Source organism: Ruditapes philippinarum, unplaced genomic scaffold, assembly GCF_026571515.1.
Source record: "Ruditapes philippinarum isolate M1 unplaced genomic scaffold, ASM2657151v2 ctg4056_1_1_1_1, whole genome shotgun sequence".
NCBI lineage: Eukaryota > Metazoa > Mollusca > Bivalvia > Venerida > Veneridae > Ruditapes > Ruditapes philippinarum.
Genome location: NW_026856693.1, coordinates 107371 through 127688, shown reverse-complemented (window position 1 = coordinate 127688; position 20318 = coordinate 107371). Strand labels below are relative to the sequence as shown.

Below are 20318 nucleotides of genomic sequence, written 5' to 3'. Positions count from 1 at the left end.
CCATGGCCTCACCCAATATCGTCTCCGCCTGGCCCTTCTCCTTTGTCTAAGCACACTTAAAACAAGCTGATGGTCAATATCATGTTGCTCATGAACAAGAATCATGTATTGAGCCAGTATTACATTATCCATTTTCACACACCGATGTTAAAGCACTGACTGCTGAAAGCGAACTGAAATTCTAGATTTTTAAGCAAAAGTCTAATGAAAATGGTAATCGTATTAGGGTCGCACTAGAAACGCAGTGCAGCCGTACAAAGGTCGCCATAGTCGCAGTACAATCGCCGTAGAGTCGCAATGGACGCAGATGGGATGCACTAAGGACGTAGTAAGATCGCAGAATTTTTCTTCTTATTTTCTGTTCTAACAGCACTGAAGTCGCACCAAGAACGCCAAGGATGTAGTAAGGACGTGGTAAGGACGCAATAGTCGCAGTAAGGACGCAGTAGCGTCGCCAAAGATTTCCGAGCAATTTCTTGTAATTTCATCGGTGACTCTACGGCGTCCTTAGTACGAGTGTACTACGTCTATTGCGTTCTTATTGCGTCCTTACTACGATGCTGCTGCGACTATGGCGACTCCACTGCGATCCCACGGCGACCTAACCAGGACTCAGCAAGAACGCAGAGTTTCTGCGACTGTTTTGTGCATGTTCAAAACAGTCGCCGACGGTCTGCGACCTTGTGCGTCCTTGGGTTCCTCGCTACGACCTCGCTGCGTCCCTGCTGCGTCCATGGCGACTGTGCTGCGTCCTGGGTCGTAGCAAGGTCGCAGTAAGGACGCAGTAAGGTCGCGAGGTATGTGTGAGGGCAGTATAACATGTAAATTATTACTAGAATTAAGAATCATTATACCTTTCCTAAAATCTTAGTACGTTTTTCTCAGGTTTGATATTTTTGCTCATCTGGAGGCGTGCAGCTTTAATACAAACAAGTGCAATCGTCGCAAAGTATCGTGATTCTTTTGAAATGAACCGGGCTTTGTCGGGGCTTTACAGGGATCAACAGTAGCTCCACCCTCATCCCCCCGGGGGGCTCCCCGGGGAATCCTCCTTTGGAACGGGTCGTTTTTTCCCCGGGGCTCTGTTGGATTCATCGGGGATCTTTTCGTAGCTCAAAAGGGTATATCATCCCTTTGGGGCCCACCCCCGGTTTTGGGCCCCGGGCAGGGCAAACGGTTTCCATTTTTAAACACCGGTCCGGTCTTCCCCAGGCACAGAAAGGGATGACCCGGAAAAACCCTTATATTTTCCTTTTTCAGCAGGGGTGATATTATTAATTTTTTTATTCCCCCCTTTGCAAGGAAATCCCGGATGTTCTCGTTTTCACCCAAAACGGCCATCAAAATTACGGATGTACTCCGGTTGTTCCCGGACCAACCCGGATATCTTCCGGGGCTCTGCCGGGATGTAAGTGAGACTGCAGCTTTAAATACATTTTGTATAACAATTATTTCACTCATTTTATGGATATGCATAATGCACTTTAATCAAAGCAGTTAGACAACTGTTATATCTCAAACAAAATTTTATTTGATGTCGTCACAGACACGTAATAGAAAGAGCACCGAAACACGAGGCTATCTGATTTGTACGAGGGGGGCGTAGCTCCCGAGTATTAATCAGATTGCCGAGTGTTTTGGTGTTCTTTCTCTTTTGTATCATAGTCAAACATAAAAGCACGTTCCCTGTTGTCACAATATGAAACCCCGGCAAAAATGAACCAATGAACGAACATCTGAATATGACATTTCTGTCGCTTTCCCTTTCTCTGCCGTCACAATATGAAAACCCCCAAGAAAAAAAATGAGCAATCAATGGAAAGTTCTGGAGTGCGGTTAACTAAACCCGCACTCCAGTTAACGACTGTGAGGTATTTTGTATACAAATTTAACCCTGACACTTTTCAATAGGAAGGTCCCCAAAACCCTTTGAAAACAAGAATATTTGGGCTTATGGGAAACTTTTTAATCAAGTTTTTTAAAACCCCCCGTGGAAAATTTCTTCAATATCAAAAAACACAAAAATAAAAAGGGAAAAAACCCTGGTCACTCCCAATTTAATGATAAATTTTTCTGTATATTTTTTTAAAACTTTTTTTTAATTTTTTCAAAAAAGTATAAAGGTCTTTAAAAAGGTAAAAAACTTTTCACTTTGACCAATTTGGCCCCTTTTACACAAAACCCTAATTTTCACCCCTTTCCCCCAGCCCTGCGATCCGCCAGTCTGCAGGATCCATGCTGTTCGCTATCAGTTTCTTTACTTGTAATAGGGTTGTAAGCGATCCTGATCAGACAGCGCGGATGGACTGGTCTGGATCCATGCTGGTCGCAAACTCATTATGTTGGTTTTGTCGTGTCGCGGCTCATTTAGTCTGTTGTAATTTATTGACATTTTCTGATAGTCATATAGCTGGACATAGAAAAATGTATAATTTAACCAAAACTTTAAAACAGATTGCTCCATTTGCAATGCTGATCTTATTTGTTAAAATATGTATCTACTCGTTGTTTGATGCTCGGAGGTAAATATATATTATGTAATATTACAAAATAGGTGAGGAAAAAATTGATTTATTTCAGAACTTTGTGTTGCTTATGCAAAGCTTAATTTTATGTATCAATTAAAATCTTTGTAAGTCAAAGATATATTTGTTTGGTACATTTTATCTTTCATACTGTAACTATCAACACTCATATAATTTCGTTCTGTACCTGATGCGTTACGTAACCCAATGCTGAGTCTAAACATTATTCCATCTGTCAACCTGAAAGCTAGAAAGGTCTCATAGCCTGTGACGTTCTGGTAATTTGTCATATCAATGCGAAGTTCTGTATGACTTTGGTCAGCTAGTTCTTGTATGTACTTCAGGCCTATGGTAAGTAAACCAGTGGAACATAAATTACTGTAAATACAACCTCTGCGGAACTATCGCGATAATATCGAGAGTTCCAAAGTGTCAAGATGAAATTTAAAACTACATGTAAACCGAAAGAAACAAAACTTAAAAAGAAACAAAACAATCATATTTTGACACACACAAAAACCCTTACAGATATGCAAACTGATTCATTTGATACATGGCGATTTTTTTATATAAATAAATTGGGCTGTTTATCAATGACACCAAATGAGTATTAACAACAGTTTTGTTTTAAATGCAAGGATAAAATGAAATAAGATTAAACATGCTCATAATCTGTATTAAAATATGAGCCGTATTATTTTGTTTTGTCATGGAATCTAGAAGTATTGTTTTCTATTTTATTATATCAATATCTACTACAAACATATCATAATATAGACATAAAACCAAGACAGTGTATCGCTTCGTACCTGTATTAAATGTCACAAATTACCAAATCGTCACAACTGATTTAAAATAAAACTGAAACATTAACAAACAAGGATATCTTGACACGCAAGATGATTTCCAGATTACTTTGAAAACGTGAAGCATCTATACGTATTTTAGTCACAGGCACGAGTATCGGACCTGGGATGAAAAAATATGACCAGATTGATAATAAAGCCTGTGTTCATCTTAAAAGTGTCAAAAAAACAAAAACAAAATGTAAAAAATGACCCCCTTTAAAATATACTATAAGTTAAGAGAAGGCCGGAAACTCCAGATTCGAGCCTACGAGCATGGGATTCATTTCCCGAGCCGTTGTGAAAACAATTGGCCGGACAATTAAAAACGACTTTTATCACTATTTCACGTTTGTATTAAGCTTCCAAATGAGACCGACACCAAGTCTCTAGCCCTTCCCGTTCATGAAATATCTATCAGGAAACGAGCGAATTCGTGCTAAAAATCCTTGGTAGACAGAATTACGGCACAACGATTCGGTACGTAAACATAGACTAATACATGTTTGTCAGCTGAGTACGGGTCAAAATCACTTGAATTTACTAAATAATATTACTAAATACATTAAGTTGGACCACTCACAACCGTCAGTAGCATCTGATACACACGAGATTCGAGTTTCAAACATTTACAAGGTCTTTCAATCTCTTCCTACGCCATTATGCATCCTTGTGTGAAACGTTGCGGTTTCGTTGCTATTGGCCAATCAGAAGACTCGTTACAAAATATCGAACAGCTGATTGACAATGGCGTTGAAAGGAATCTAAATACCGTGGAAAGGTTTGAAATTCGAATTTAACGTGTATTAGATGCTACTGACGGGTGTGAGTGGTCCAACTTAATGTATTTAGTAATATTATTTAGTAAATTCAAGTGATTTTGACCCATACTCAGCTGACAAACATGTATTAGTCTATGTTTACGTACCGAATCGCTGTGCCGCAATTCTGTCTACCAAGGATTTTTAGCACGAAATTCGCTCGATTCTGATAGATTTCATGAACGGGAAGGGCTAGAGACTTGGGGGATCGGTCTCATTTGGAAGCTTAATACAAACGTGAAATTATGATAAATATCGTTTTTAATTGTCCGGCCAATTGTTTTCACAACGGCTCGGGAAAATGAATTCCCTTGCTCGTAGGCTCGAATCTGGAGTTTCCGGCCTTCTCTTAACTTATAGTATATTTTAAAGGGGGTCATTTTTTACAATTTTTTTTTGGTTTTTGACACTTCTAAGATGAACACAGGTTTTATTATCAATCTGGTCATGTTTTTTTCATCCCAGGTCCAATACTCGTGCCTGTGATTTTAGTAGATGAATGCTAGATCAAACAATAATTGTATTACACTTATTCACATCATAAATGTACAAGCTATATAAAAAAACAATTCATTTTTGTTTATAATAACATACATCGTTTACTTTAGCAAATAATTTCACTTATCTAAACTGTATATACTAAAGTGAACCATAAATCAAACCTAGCCACAGTTCTTCTCCCGTGTTTCCAAACCCATTTTCATACTCTGTGAAGTTTCGATAAAAGTCAACAGACCCGTCAAATCGCCTATGAAATATCTACAAAGAGTTCAACGAAATTGACACTACGTAGTTTAAATTGATAAATGATTCAGGAAGATGTATCAAGTCACATCACAACTCCAAGTTTTATCTTGTACCCTATATATGAGACGGAAACACGGATATTTCATAGAACTATTGAACCCCTTAGTAATCATTTTTGATGTTCAGATTTCACGTATTTACAACACTTGGCTTGTCTTGCATCGAGAGAGTAGACAAGTTTCTTCTAACACTAGTGTTAACAGTAGATAATCATGTCTTATATGCAAGAACGGCATGTGATGTATTAATATCATGTATATTTTTCAAAACTGTAAGATAGGACTAAACTTAAACTTTAAGACTTAAATATAAAGACAATTTATGTTGTTTTTAGTTTTGCGCTATTCGTAATATATGCCTGTGCGTTTTAACTTTCTGTGAAAAAAAATTGAAGTCTATAGCGATGTACATCTTTAAACAAATACATTTATTTATATATATACATGTACGTATTCTAGTTAGCATGACGGAAAGTGTTTCGGTTCAATTATTTATTTACAAGATGTTAAAATTCGAAAAGATTAGGAATTTCAACCTGAAACACATATTTATAAACCTGAGCATCATAGTTTGCGCAAAACAGAAAACAAAAGAAAATAACTATAAACCCCCGATATTTGCTGGACAAAGTTTACATTAATTCAACACTTTACATACCGTCCAGCCGCCACCGTCAGTTTCCATGTCACAATTCACAATCAGTGTCTTGTTAGAACTCCATAGTTTTATCTCATAAAAACCACTTTCTGCTTCCGGGTATTCATCAAGAATTTCTTTACAGTCGCTCACTAAGCAATAATGATATGAAAATAAACAAATCTAATTTCTAATGAATTAATCGGGTTATCAATAATAAACTAAGCAACGAACATTGAATTAGTGACAAATCCCTTGCTTTCATTATTTGAGAAAAAAAACGCACGATTTACTGAGGAATGAAACGATAAATTTTGCGAGTATTAAATATTATTGCAATAAACACATTCACATGCACACGCTAAACATTTTGTTTTCAATTTATTGCAAAACATTGGTTATTTACATTTTTGTTCATTCCACGAATAATATTTGTTTGATCTCAAAATATCTTTAACAATATTAGTTATTAAAGAAATAACTTTACCATAATTTGCTGTTTAATTTAAGGGCCTAGAAGGTTTAAGGTAATTTAGTATTTGATTTGAACGGAAGTACAAATACAACTATCACAGTTTGATTCTTCTATATGATAAATCATTTCACATTCATCACAATTTTCTTCAGGTAAAATTTGACTTATTCCTTTCCGTTTAACCAATTCCTTCGCAGCCATTTTACGCTTGCGTAAAACCTCACTTGTATTCCTTTTACAGATTTATAAATTTTGTTTTGTGACGTTTTTCATTTTGATGTTGTATTGTTTTTCAACCATTGTTTGTAAATCTCTGTGTGTGTCCAACGAAATCATAACTAAACCTTCTAGTTATGGCAGCTGAGTATTTTGTTTCGGATTTTTTCTTTAATTCTGTTTGTATATCTTATCTTAATGTATGCCATTTTGCTTAACCACTCCCCAGAAATAATCATAACCATATGAAAAAATGTAATGTTAAACGTTTCGATATATCTTCATATTTACAGTCAATCATACACTTTATATATGAACAGTATAGAAAATGCCTCGAGAGCATTGAAACAAAAAAGCAAATATAATAGCACAAAATCGGTTATATTTTGTCTTTTTGGTAGAGATAATGAAATTTATTGTACATTCTAACACGACTCGCATTTTTCCCTATTGAACATAGAAGAACTGAAAGTGTGTGTTATTATGCTATAAAATCACTGTTTGACGTTCTATATTTATACATGTGACGTAATCATTATACACGTGACGTAACCACTAAAAATGTGACGCGCTGACAATAAGTACGGAAACAAATCAGACGCAATTTAGCTAAATATCAGATACGGCAGCATTTATTTGTTGATGTCGTGTTAGAATCGAAATAATAATTATATATCCAAATCGGTGATTTTATTGCTTGATAACATCACTGTTTGTCGTTCGGATGCGCATCATTATATCACTCGGGCTACGCCCTCGTGATATAATTCCTCTCATCCGAACTCCAAACAGTGATGTTATTGAGCGATAAAATCACAGTTTGGGATATATTATTTCTTAATTAATAAATAAAATATCAAGAAATATTCATTGAAAAAAAGCGTATTTTCTTTTTCCGTATTTCTACTGTTAAAATTCTTTCTGTATATAAAACAACATCAACAACAACAATCAAACAACAACAACAAAAATATACACACAAAACAGCACATTCTCGATAGAGCAAATCGTTAAAAACACCATATTTGATTCCGTTGCGGATTCGATTTTCTACAAGTTTGGATGTCTTCTTTGCCCAATCTGGGGACCAAAGCCCTAACCCAAACATTATTTCCGGAGAATACCGAGTGGAATGATCAGTTCTGACTGGCGATTTGTTCTGACTGTACGAGGTATTATTAATAAGTTCTCGGCCCAATATACCTTTATCCACTACACTGACATTTACACACGATTAATCGATAACGATATCTTATTGAAGATTACTGACCGAGTGACACCACGCGGTTTTACACGGATTAAGTAACGTAAAACACACTTTGGTCAGTAGAGGGGTGCGTCATTAAGTAACATAAAACACACTTTGGTCAGTAGAGGCGTGTGTCATTAAGTAACATAAAACAAACTTTGGTCAGTAGAGGGGTGTGTCATTAAGTAACATAAAACACACTTTGGTCAGTAGAGGGGTGTGACATTAAATAACATAAAACACACTTTGGTCAGTAGAGGGGTGTGTCATTAAGTAACATAAAACACACTTTGGTCAGTAGAGGGGTGTGCCATTAAGTAACATAAAATACACTTTGGTCACTAGAGGAATTTGGCATTAAGTAACATAAAACACACTTTGGTCAGTAGAGGGGTGTGTCATTTAGACCAAATGGAGAAAGTTGAGATCAGAGCCGCCATTAAGTACCTCTGTAAGAAAGGGATGTCCCCCAAGGAAACCAATGAAGACTTCATGGATACACTTGGGAAGGAGTCCCCTTCCTACAGCACTGTGAACAAAATGGGCTGCTGAATTTAAGAGGGCGGGGAGAGAATTGGAGATGATGAGCGGTCTAAGAGGCCAAAAGAGGCCACCAACGATGAAACTGTCGAAGCTGTGCACGATCTGGTCATGCACGACGGAAGGCGAGATCTGCGAAGCATTGCTAGGGAAGTGGGTATACGCTTTGGTTCAGTTCAGGGAATTCTGACTGATGTCTATGGCATGTCAAAGGTTTCTACTAGATGGGTCCCCAGAAAGTTGACTGGCGACCAGAAACGGACCAGGCCTGACATTTCAATATATCTTTTTTTTCTCGCTACGACGATGAACCTGATTTTATCTAGCGGATCGTAACTCAGGATGAAACATGGGTTTATCACTTCGATCCAGATTTAAAACAAAAAAAACTGAGCATGCAGTGGAAGCACCCTGGCTCACGCCCTCCGAAGATATTGAAGAGGGTGCCATCAGCAGGGAAGATGACGGCTTCAGTTGTTTGGGATATTCAGAAAATAATTATGATTGACTTGAGCAAGGTCGTACCATAAACGGTACATACTATGCTGACGAATTGAGACGTCTGCGTCAAGAAATCGCGCGTAAAGGAGTGACAAACTGACTTAAGGCGTTCATCTCCTGCACGGCAATGCGCCAGCTCACACATCCCAAGTTGCGATGGCTGCTGCAACAGACTGCGGCTTTGAAATTCTTCCGAATCCCCCATATTCTTCGGACTTGTTCCCATCTGACTTCTACCTATTTTCGAAACTGAAAACCAAGCTTCATTGTAGACGCTTTGGAAGCAATGAAGGTGTCATGGAGGCGGTCAATAAGTTCTTTGAGGACCAAAATATACAGTTCTATTTTGAAGGGTTAAACAAGTTTGAGCACAGGTGGGCAAAGCGCATTGATGTAGAGGGTAATTTTATTGAAAAGTAAGACCATTAGTTGGGTTATCTGACTATCGGAAGTACATCGGGCCAAGAACTTTTTGATCAATCCTCCTAAGTAAAATGCAATTATACAGTTTTTTATATCATTTCTATATTTGCTCTAAAGCACCATATAAGTGAGCGAGACGTTAAACCACCATTTGTCTGATTCCGTTGCAGAATCGATGTTGTACAAGCTTGGACACCAAAGGAAGAACGAAGCCCTATCCAAAACAATATCGGGACATTTTCGTGTGGCATGGTAGTTTTTCGTATAGGCTATTTTTCTGTATATAAAGTGTAGACAATAATTATTTTCAAGGAAACATAATTTTTCGAGACAATATTAAAAATACAGCATTTGATTGATTATTTCTGTATATAAACTTTATAAAGTATATAAATGTAAAAAAAAATCACATTTTCGAATTAACCCCGTACTAGTTTGGTGGGTCTTCCATGCACAATAAGAGGACAAAACCTCTGTAACTAACAATAGAATTCTGCATTGTTTGGTTGTTTGATTTTTTTGTACCGGCCAATTGTTCTTTCTTTATATAAACTGTAAACTGTAAATTTGTTTAAAAGAAACAAGAAACAAAAAATTATTAATTTCTGATTTAAAAAAAAACAACAACAACATTGACCGGTTCCGTTGCAGATTCCATTTTGTACTAGTTTTGAAGGTCTTCCTTACACAATATGAAGACCAAAACCCAAACACAAACAATTTGTCCGGGAGATTTCTGGGTGGCATGGTCGTTTATATGTTATATAAAGTGTATAATTTTTTGTTTAAAAAATATACCATATTCTTGAGCCAACTGGTAAAACACTATTTGTCTGATTTCGTTGTGGATTCGATTTTGTACATGTTTAGAGAGTTTTCTGTGAATATGTGGACCAAAGGCCTATCCCAAACAACCAGTTGTCCGGTCGATTTCCGCGAGGCATGTTTTTTGTTGATTTTTTTTTTGTTGGTGTTTTTTTTTTGTTTTTTTTTTTAACTAGCAATTAGAATTTAGCAATAGACAGTAAAGGTGTAATAATTTTATTTTTCTCTCTTTTTTTAAATACAATTGACAAATGAAGCTGTACAAAACACAACAGATAAACAGAAGAAAATCAATTCAATCAAACTTCACCTACCTACACGTTTCTGTGGTCTGATGGCATGCTTTATTGTTGGTGCAGTCTCAACATACCAAATCCTAAACTCCTGGCATCCAATACATTCATGACTGTCCGGTTTGAATAAGCTAACGAGACAGCTGTGTTGCGTGAAACAAATCTTGCTGCATTCCATCAGATGTTGAACGGTAGCAGAGAAAAGAATCATGTTTGACTTGCAGATAAGTGGTAAACTTGGACGTATAAAGTCGTATTTCTTCCAGTGAACGATAGTCGACGATATTATATGAAGTACAAACAATAAAGTCGAGATTAATATCACAATCTTTGATTTAAATTTCATTTTATCCAATTATTTTTGTGGACAAAATATAACTGTTATAACAGAAGAATCCTAGTGTGTCTAGACACATATGTTCAGCGACAATTCAGCAACTGAACTAATGGTGAGTAAATTATCTCTTTTTATGGTTTAATTAATTTCAAAGACAAGAAATGTAAATAATATATTAAATTATTCTTTGAGGGTTTTATTTCAAAGACAAATATTATATAATTTATAAAACACATAACGGTCGTTCGTTTAAAGTGTGTACACTGATTTAATACAGTGGAAGCAGTTACATGCCTGGTTTCTGAGAAGACTTTGTTCTCCATTCTATATGCCCCTGGAGTTTCCATTTTAGCAAATGTACTAGTATATACGTCATACATTGGTTCAAGGTAGTCAGAAAGTTACATTTATTCTCAAGTTAATGACAAAAATATTAAAATGATCTTATATTCTCAAATCACGCTAAATGACATTTTTTAAAAGTCCCAGCATGATTTTTTGTATACATTTTATATAATTTACGTTTGAAACGTAAATATAATTATACATATTGGACAAGATTAAGACGTCGACAGTCTAAAACAAGTCATGTAACTTGAACAAACTCTGGGAGCTACAATAGCAGATATTGTGGATATTGTATGATTGAATCAAGTCTAAGTCTTTCATTTGACATTTTCTTTAACGTGTCTAGAGTTCCCTGTGACAACTATAGACCTTTTACGACGCGGTCCGTTGCTATGAAAAATCTACCGGAATTAGAATTTCCTCACGCATGCGCAATCTGCGTAGGGCAGAAAATGCTTCACTCTACATAGAAATATAGTAGTTAGTTCAAGGTAAACGGTAGAAAATTATATAAAATAGCTTTCAACAAGTATAGAAAAGATGACTTTATATCTTTGTGGCGAAGAATGCCATAAAAGGGCAGGGAAAAGATACTTGTTTAAGAATTAATCATGGACCTGACACTGAGATCATTTAATAAAGAAGATGCGGAAATATATCTACATGTATAAACAAATGAAAAGTCAACTTATTTGCTGTTGAAATAGTTCATTTAAAAACAAAAGAAATAATATAACATGAAATCGAGATTAATTATCATTCAGAAAAAATATCAGAACAGGTGATGCATTTTTAGTGTCCAATATATACCTGATTCTATCCTTGATCCGATTTGCCTGTGATGCAAACAGAAAAAATTAAGGCATACAAATAGATTTTAAATTTTTTTTTTCAAAATCTTGAGAAGTTAAGATGGGTTGTTTGGAAAAGATATAACACACATTTTATCTGCTAATGTTATTTTTAATAATGCACCTCACCCAATTTTTCTCTTCTCAAAATCCATAAACATTGATCGGTATATTTAAAAGTTACATAAATTACCATTTTGATAAGAGTATCAACAACAACAACAACAACATAAACTTTATTTAGCTCAAGCAATGATTACAAGCATGTGAGCATACAGCGAATAATACATTTGAACAAAAATACCTTGTGAGGTCACGTGACAGATTGTTTGCTTAACGGGGTTGACAATAGTGATAGTGTGTTACTTCATTTATTTTTTTGAAAAGGACTATAAATTCTTGTCTGGGAATGTTCCATTTTCGGATATTGGATGGCTGAAACTAATTTAATAATCTACGCTTTTTAATAGTTATGTGAATTTTGAACATTATTAACACCATTTTATATTGTTTTTAAAAGAAACAGAGTTTATTCGGATCAGATCAACTATATCATGATATTTAAACGTCCAGGTTGAATGAACAAACATTCGGGTGTCAATCTGTTTGACACTTGCTGCCTGACCAATCCAGTTATTCAAAGGAAGTGTACAATACAAATAGTGTAATATTATGTAATACAGGGGTAATAAAATGTTATCTTTAACACCCTGCTGTTTCAATTCAAATTACTGATGGAAAAGTAGTCTTATGATACCTTAAACAAAGACATGTGTGTGCCCGTTTTGACCATTGAATTTTTACTCCCGCACATTTTCGTAGATCTTTTAAAAAATAAATTCACGTTTTCAGTACTTACCCCGCCTTAAATCATCCCAAAATTAATATTTTTTGGGGTAACATAACATGAAATCGCATCTATTAAAGCCTTTAAGTATGATAAACTGTAGACATCGTTATTGCTTTCTGCCCTACGCAGAATGCGCATGCGCGAAATGCAACATTCGTTGCTATGTAAAATGGTATTGTAAAACGGTCTATTGTGAAATCTTAACGCTCTAACCTGACTCGCGTGTGTCTAGTTAGGAAACCGCCATGAGAAGAAAAGTTTTGTTCCTGTGACTACTAAGTGCGTTTATTTTGAGGACATTTACAGAATAATGAATAAAAAAAATCAAAACGAAGAAATGAAAATTTTGCCGGTGTCTCCCTTTATGTGTTCTACAAACATGGCGAATATAGACGTTACAGAAAATGTTTGTGTTACAGACGTCAAAACACGTCGATAGAAAACAAAATGTTTTGACTGCGAACTGTATTTTACGGAGCCCCTAAGGTGACATTTTCCACACTTTTTTTCCCGGAACTTAATTCGTTTTTACGAAATAATAATTCGTAATTACGAAATATTAATTCGTTTTTACGAAATATTAATTCGTTTCTACGAAATATTAATTCGTAATTACGAAATATTAATTCGTTTTTACGAAATATTAATTCGTTTTTACGAAATATTAATTCGTAATTACGAAATATGAATTCGTTTTTACGAAATATTAATTCGTTTTTATGAAATATTAATTCGTTTTGACGAAATATTATTTCGTAATTACGAAATATTAATTCGTAAAAACGAAATGTTATTTCGTAATTACGAAATAATAATTCGTAAATACGAAATAATAATTCGTAAAAACGAAATGTTATTTCGTAATTACGAAATAATAATTCGTAAATACGAAATAATAATTCGTAAAAACGATTTTTTTCTAGGGTGTAAAAGAGTTTTGGTAATATTTATAAAGAAGGACTTAACACTAAGTTCCTGACTAAATAGAAGGCATGTTAAAGCAATATAAATAGTGATTTTTTCTCTCCCAAAGTTTTACAACTTAACACTTATGTACACTTAAATTAAAATAATCGGCTGTCAATAGCGTTGCCGCCACAGCCGTGGGAAAATTTTTGTTAAAATGGGGGTTCTGTGCTTCAAATCCATCGTTCTGTCAATGAGTTTTGAAATCAAATATTATGTTTTTTATGATCACATAACTTGTAAAGAAATATACTTTTTTAAATTGATTAGATCAGTGAAAATCTGGAGCCCCCCCCCCTTTAGTTTAACTAATGTATATGATAAAAGAAAGTAATAATATAGCATGTTTCTTTAAACATGTTTCTTTTTAAAGAAACATGCCAGAAACAATTAATAACCTCAAAAATTAAAACATTGCTGATGGGAACATGTATTTCACAATGGGGAAAAAGAGTACATATTTCGTAAAAACGAATTATTATTTCGTAATTACGAAATAACATTTCGTTTTTACGAATTAATATTTCGTAATAACGAATTAATATTTCGTAATTACGAAATAATATTTCGTAAAAACGAATTAATATTTCGTAATTACGAATTAATATTTCGTAATTACGAATTAATATTTCGTAAAAACGAATTAATATTTCGTAAAAACGAATTATTATTTCGTAATTACGAAATAACATTTCGTTTTTACGAATTAATATTTCGTTATTACGAAATAATATTTCGTAAAAACGAATTATTATTTCGTAATTACGAATTAATATTTCGTAATTACGAAATAATATTTCGTAAAAACGAATTAAATGTCGGGGAAAAAGTGTCGAAAATGTCACCTTAGGGGCTCCGTAGTATTTAGTTTGGGTTGTCATAAATTGAATATCATATTCGTAACGATTTAATACTATATTAATTATACTCGTTGAAAATAAAAAAAACATATCATGCTCGTCCGAAGTTTGCATAATAAAATTTCATTAAACTTGTTCAATTAATTCGGTACGGAACCTACACTTACTCTGTATCTTAAATATATGGTACATGTTTGTCACTTTAATTTGATTATCTTAGTGAAAATCCACATAAAGTAATGTTGTATTTTAAAAAAATCTTCCCGCTACCCATGTAATGTTTAAAATATTCAAAATTTTAATTTCAATATAATATAGTTGACGAAATATATAAATATGCAAACGAATTTTAACTATTTGATGTATGTATTGTTATTTTCTAATTCTCGACAGAATAAATAATGTCTGCGTTGCTTGGTATGCACGCGCCAGATGGCGTATGATTTGTTAAGCTGCCCTAAGCGATTTCCAGCTTCCCTTGCTATTTCTAACAAATGTTTAAAAGATCAAAGAGTTTAGTCGATTTGAGAGAGAAAAAAATAAAAATAGCTTCAAATATGTAGTATGGAACATAAACTTTATGTTAAAAAAACGAACAGCACATAAATATGAAAATACTTCTTTATAAAAACGTCTCGTATGTGCATATATATATATTGTATTCGACAAAAGAATTACGGTTAATCAGTAAGTTGCAGGCTCTTGGCTCGTTTCTATTCCCCCGGGGAAGACGAAAACTTGCTGGGTGCTGAGGTGCTTTTTTAACTTGCTAAAAGAAAGTCAAAGCCTGTTGTCCCACGCTCTACATTTCTATTCACACTGTAATACCAAGATTTTATACAAAAGTTCCATCTTTAAATCAGCCCACTCAACGTCGTTTAAATAACGTTTACAAAATTTAGAAAATATGTTTTATGATAAGCATTATATATTTGTGTGAAGATTGCGACATTATATTTTTCAAAAACGCGCACACAAAAAAATATATAAATCCTTGTTAGAAATATTAAAATATCATTTCTATTTTGTCGTTATCATTTTTTGTATATTAATTTTATTAGCATATGCAAGAATTTTTCATAACGTTTAATAAATGCATGTTAACGATAAAAATACGTTAAAAAGTTAAGTATTTTGAATAAGATCACACACAGATCACACACAGATCTGGTTAAATAGGAATTAATTTATGCAACTTGCACAGACACTATCAAGGTCATATGTCAACATTTTACCATAACTGTTAAGACCCCGGGTGCCCCCTTCGAGAATAATTTCAGGCAAAAGCTGCCACCAACCTTCCGTCAAATAGCAGAATAGCTTCAATGTGAACCACAGCGGCATCAAGCTTGGTTTTGACTTTAGCATAAATATAAAAAATACAACCAACTTACGATTTTTGTTCATGTGTGGCACGGCAGTTGAAAAGTGTAGCGCATCATGAGATAACATGCCGTATAATAAACCTCAAATATTACAGTTATAAACATTAAACAATTCATTGTCCCTGTATTTCCACGTGATGTTTCACAGACCATACATCTTTCTCTTAGTCAACAGAGTTCTTTAATCTCGAGAAAATTTCTAATTAACTTGTTTACATCAAATATAGCCGTGAATGTTTTATTAGGGTGGCGATGGTTTATTATAAGAAATACAAATAATTAACTTCATTTTAATTCACCATATGTAAGAAATCAAATTTGCAAATGTAAATATTTTGAAACGATAAATAATTTTCAAATTTACACTTGTTACTTTATATCAAAGCTATCGGCAATGTATACTGCATACGCATGATTCTAGAAGGGACGTGCTCGGGTTTCTGGCAGAACAGAACAGAAACTTTTTTCTCAGACTTGAATTATTATTGGCGTCCGCGCCGAAGCGCGGCGCTCTTATGGAATGAGATCAGATTTTGTGAAAGGGCGACAGCAACTTCTCGAGCCTTTTAGTCGGTCATAATAAAAGCCGAAAATTCCGATCGGTATGAGGGTGCTTGATTATTAAATAAGAATGAAATGTCGCGATATGTTACAATGAATTTTCGCAATGCAAACATTTACAAATGAAATAACCTTTTCCGTCAATAAATCGCGCTCTTCGGGGTTTTTTTATTTATCATTTTGTAGTACACAGTCGGTTATCATGTCATGGTATGTTATTGTTGTACATGTATCCTAGAATGATCAGTTGATGACCTAAATATTCCAAAAACCTATTTATAGATATATCTTTTTATCACTCCTATCGGTAAATGCCGGTCTCTCCCGGTCTATTTTGACCAGGATTTACTAGTGACCGGCGAATAGTACCACACGTTTATTGTCCGGTCTCTCCCGGTTTTGGAGTAGATGTTTGATATCGTTACAATTAGAAAAAAACAACAATAGCATGTTTCATTTTATCTATATGAGATAAAAACAATAAATATGTACACGGATTTATATGTAATATAAATCCGTGATATGTACAATAATTGAGAAAAAGGTACATTTTTTATGGTATTAAAATGACATTATCAACTTTGAAACATTTTATTTAATTAAAAACAATAAATATGTACACGGATTTATATGTAATATAAATCCGTGATATGTACAATAATTGAGAAAAAGGTACATTTTTTATGGTATTAAAATGACATTATCAACTTTGAAACATTTTATTTAATTATTCAATTTGTTATCCGTGTTTAGTAAAGATGCCGAGGAATTATTCAAAGTTACAAATTAGATTTTATGAATTATTCAATTGATCGATAATTTAAAAAATGATAAAGAAAAATACAATGTACATGTACATGGTTTAAGAATAAACAATATTATATATTGAAAGATAAACCATAATTTACTGACTTTTTCCAGTTAAGCTTTGACTTATAATCGTCGGTCAATATGACAATTGAATTCTTAAAATTTATTTTACAATTTTAATAAAAAAGAGTAGTAAAAACTCAGTATTAAAATAGCACATAAAACACAAAAAAGAATAAAAGAAAACAATATTCATAAAATTTGTATTTTTTTAATTAAAATTAATAGATATTACAATTATTGTATAATAAACAATTATGCTCAACATGATCAACATGGTAATATAACCAGTGTCATATTTTTACTAACTTAAAGTGTGAACAGATACCTTAAGGGGGTCTTCGCTAATAGCGATAACATGTACATAATAAGGGACAAATGTGTGGTACGTGTTGATCATGCGTTACACATATGGATTATAAATGATTGCATACATGTATATCCGTTGCTATTAATAACCACGATCATAAAGAAATAACAAGTAATATTCTAATCTCTAGCATGCCAATCAAAGTTCATAATGAACAATGTCTTTCGTCCGCTCATTCATAAGTGGTATACATTTCTGGTAGTTTATAAGAATATCTTGTCATCATATGTATACTAGTTCATCTTCACTTGCTGCATTTCTTGCTTGGACGCCCTTTGATGCTTTGCATCAATGCTTTTCTTGTACATATCACATGTAATAAGATAATTCCTTAGACCAATACGACTATTCCAGTCTCCGATAAAATAGCATGACCCTTGACTTTCAAAATCAAACACATCATTTTGAATGAGATCAAATAAATCTACATTACATACATCATCAAACTCCTCACACTGATTACCTCCCTTGGCAGGATTGTAATCACTGCCTTCACAGACGTCACATGATGATGAAAGTCACATGACGTAACGTCGAAATTCAATAATAATATCTGTCATATGTTGCGGTTCGGACCGGAATATCCGTCCCGAGGGGACCCGCCCATGGGCGGGTTCCCGAGGGACGGATATTCCGATCCGAACCGCAAACATATGTTAGATATTTTTTCTTGCATATTCTGCCATATTATTTCATATTTAAAATGGTTTACCTCAATATAATATATGATCATGGAAATTAAAGTCATTTCCTCCCTAACTATTTTCTTACAATAGCGTATGAACTTACAACTTAAATAACAACAGTGAAATGACGTCATCATAAGCACATATTTCCCTTCTAAAACGACGTCATTTTAACGCGGTTCATTCATAAAGTGCGCTAAAATGACGTTGTTGTTTGGCACGCGACTCGTCTGGCGCCCCCCATGCCAGATGAAATTTCCGGCATGGTTAAAACTCACGGAAACGCCAGTCCGATATGCAAGAAATGTAAATATCGACCGTTACATAGAAAATCTAACGTCATTTTTCTCTTTCTGTTTTATTTTTAACTTTTTGTACCTACGTTCGTTATATTTTAACAAAAAATTATCAAAAGTACACAAAATAATGAAAAATAAATTAAAAAGCTAAAAAAAATAAATATCCAAATTTGGATATTTCAATGTTTGTGATGGCAGAGATCTCTGTACTGATAAGGGGAGATCACTGCGTAGGAGATTGATACATCATAAGCTGGCGAAGCTTCACACCATAAATATATTGCGCATAGATAAATATCTTTTACAACATGAAAAGATCCTTATCTAGCTTAAGCCATACAGTATCATAATGGTTTCGAACTATATGAATACCATCTTTTAGACAGTTTTTGTATTTTCTGATCTCAGATCAGAAAATTCAATGCTGACATTCAACTTCTGACACAGAAGCTAGCTTCACGACAAACCTAACAACAAGTAGTTCTCAAAACAGCTTAAAACTAGCGATGTAAAAGAAAGAAATATTTTTATTTTGTTACAAGTATCAAACAAATTATAACACATTCAAAGTTTAAAAGTAGCATTGGCTTCTAGAATTGTCAAATGTTATTTTTAGCGATGTCGATTACCGAATACCTCAGAGCGTATTACACTTTCGAGTAGTGGAAAAGGTACATGTCACACTGTTTTTCGCTAAATTATTTACATCAATGTTAAACAACAGGTATATCGTGAACAAAATACCTCGAAACTTATAAGGATTACCCTGGAGCTAATTATGATATCTATATATCTGTGGGAATGGATATTCTAAAATTTGAATTATTTGATTTTATTCAGGCTGTTTTCGTTAAACATCTCCTTGGTGCAGGGCTAACGCGCTCTGCGCTCGTGTATTGTGTGAGAGGTCTTGGGTTCAAATCACAGTCTAGGCAACTTTTTTTATTAAGGAAGTAGCTACGATATGCAAGGATAAAGTGTGGCTGTCAAAAACAATGAACACTTGTGAATTTTAATACAACTCTAGTCGTGCAAAAGTCCGTATGTATCAAACTCAAACTGTTATAGTAAAAAATTATAGTATATAAAAATAAACTTATACAGGAAAATACATACAGATATACAGATCAGAAAATACCACAAAGCTTGCAGCCCGTTGATTATAATAATTATATTGCTGTACCCCCCCCCCCCCCACTAGATCGCTTACCTCTGCGATGCTGAAATTTACGATATACCGGTAAGTTATGAGTTGTATAACCATCAATGTCTATTTTACTTGTTTTAGATGTCCATGTTTCTTATAAAGATATATAAAAATATAATGTCTTTAGATGTAAATATTTACAAAATCCCTGCTACTCTTTTTAATATTTGTAAGTCTATTAACATTCCATGACAAAACACTTAAACCATCCCCACTGTATCCCTTTACATCCTCTTGTGCATGCCAGTCTATGTAGAGAGTGTCATAGGACACCCACGCTCTCTTTCCCCCACTTTTCGCCTCCTTCGCTTTTTCATTAATAAACGTCTTTTATCAGCAATCTCTTTTGGATATTGCTCATGTAAATAAAAAGTTTTAAAAAAAATTCAAGTGCTTTCCATGACTTTCTCACTAGCTCTTTTTCCTTAAATAATGTGAATTTTGCTACAATTTTTCTATGCTTTCTTTCAACCCTTTCACCTGTTCTGTGTACTCTTTTAAACTGAATTTGGGCAATCATCTCCTTAGCAAACTTCATTTTATCTACTAAACTTTCTATGTTTCCTCCGATT

General features: G+C 34.0%; 1 protein-coding gene across 1 annotated transcript; it reads right to left on the bottom strand.

The window, feature by feature from the left end:
* Positions 1–2712: 2712 nt before the first annotated feature.
* Positions 2713–11000, bottom strand: LOC132747387 (ficolin-3-like; the record flags this gene model as incomplete). The annotated part of the gene is given in 4 exon segments (XM_060736758.1): positions 2713–2871; positions 4854–4950; positions 5656–5786; positions 10178–11000. Coding segments are annotated over 4 exon segments (712 nt in total), but the record flags the coding sequence as incomplete, so codon positions are not given.
* Positions 11001–20318: the final 9318 nt, after the last annotated feature.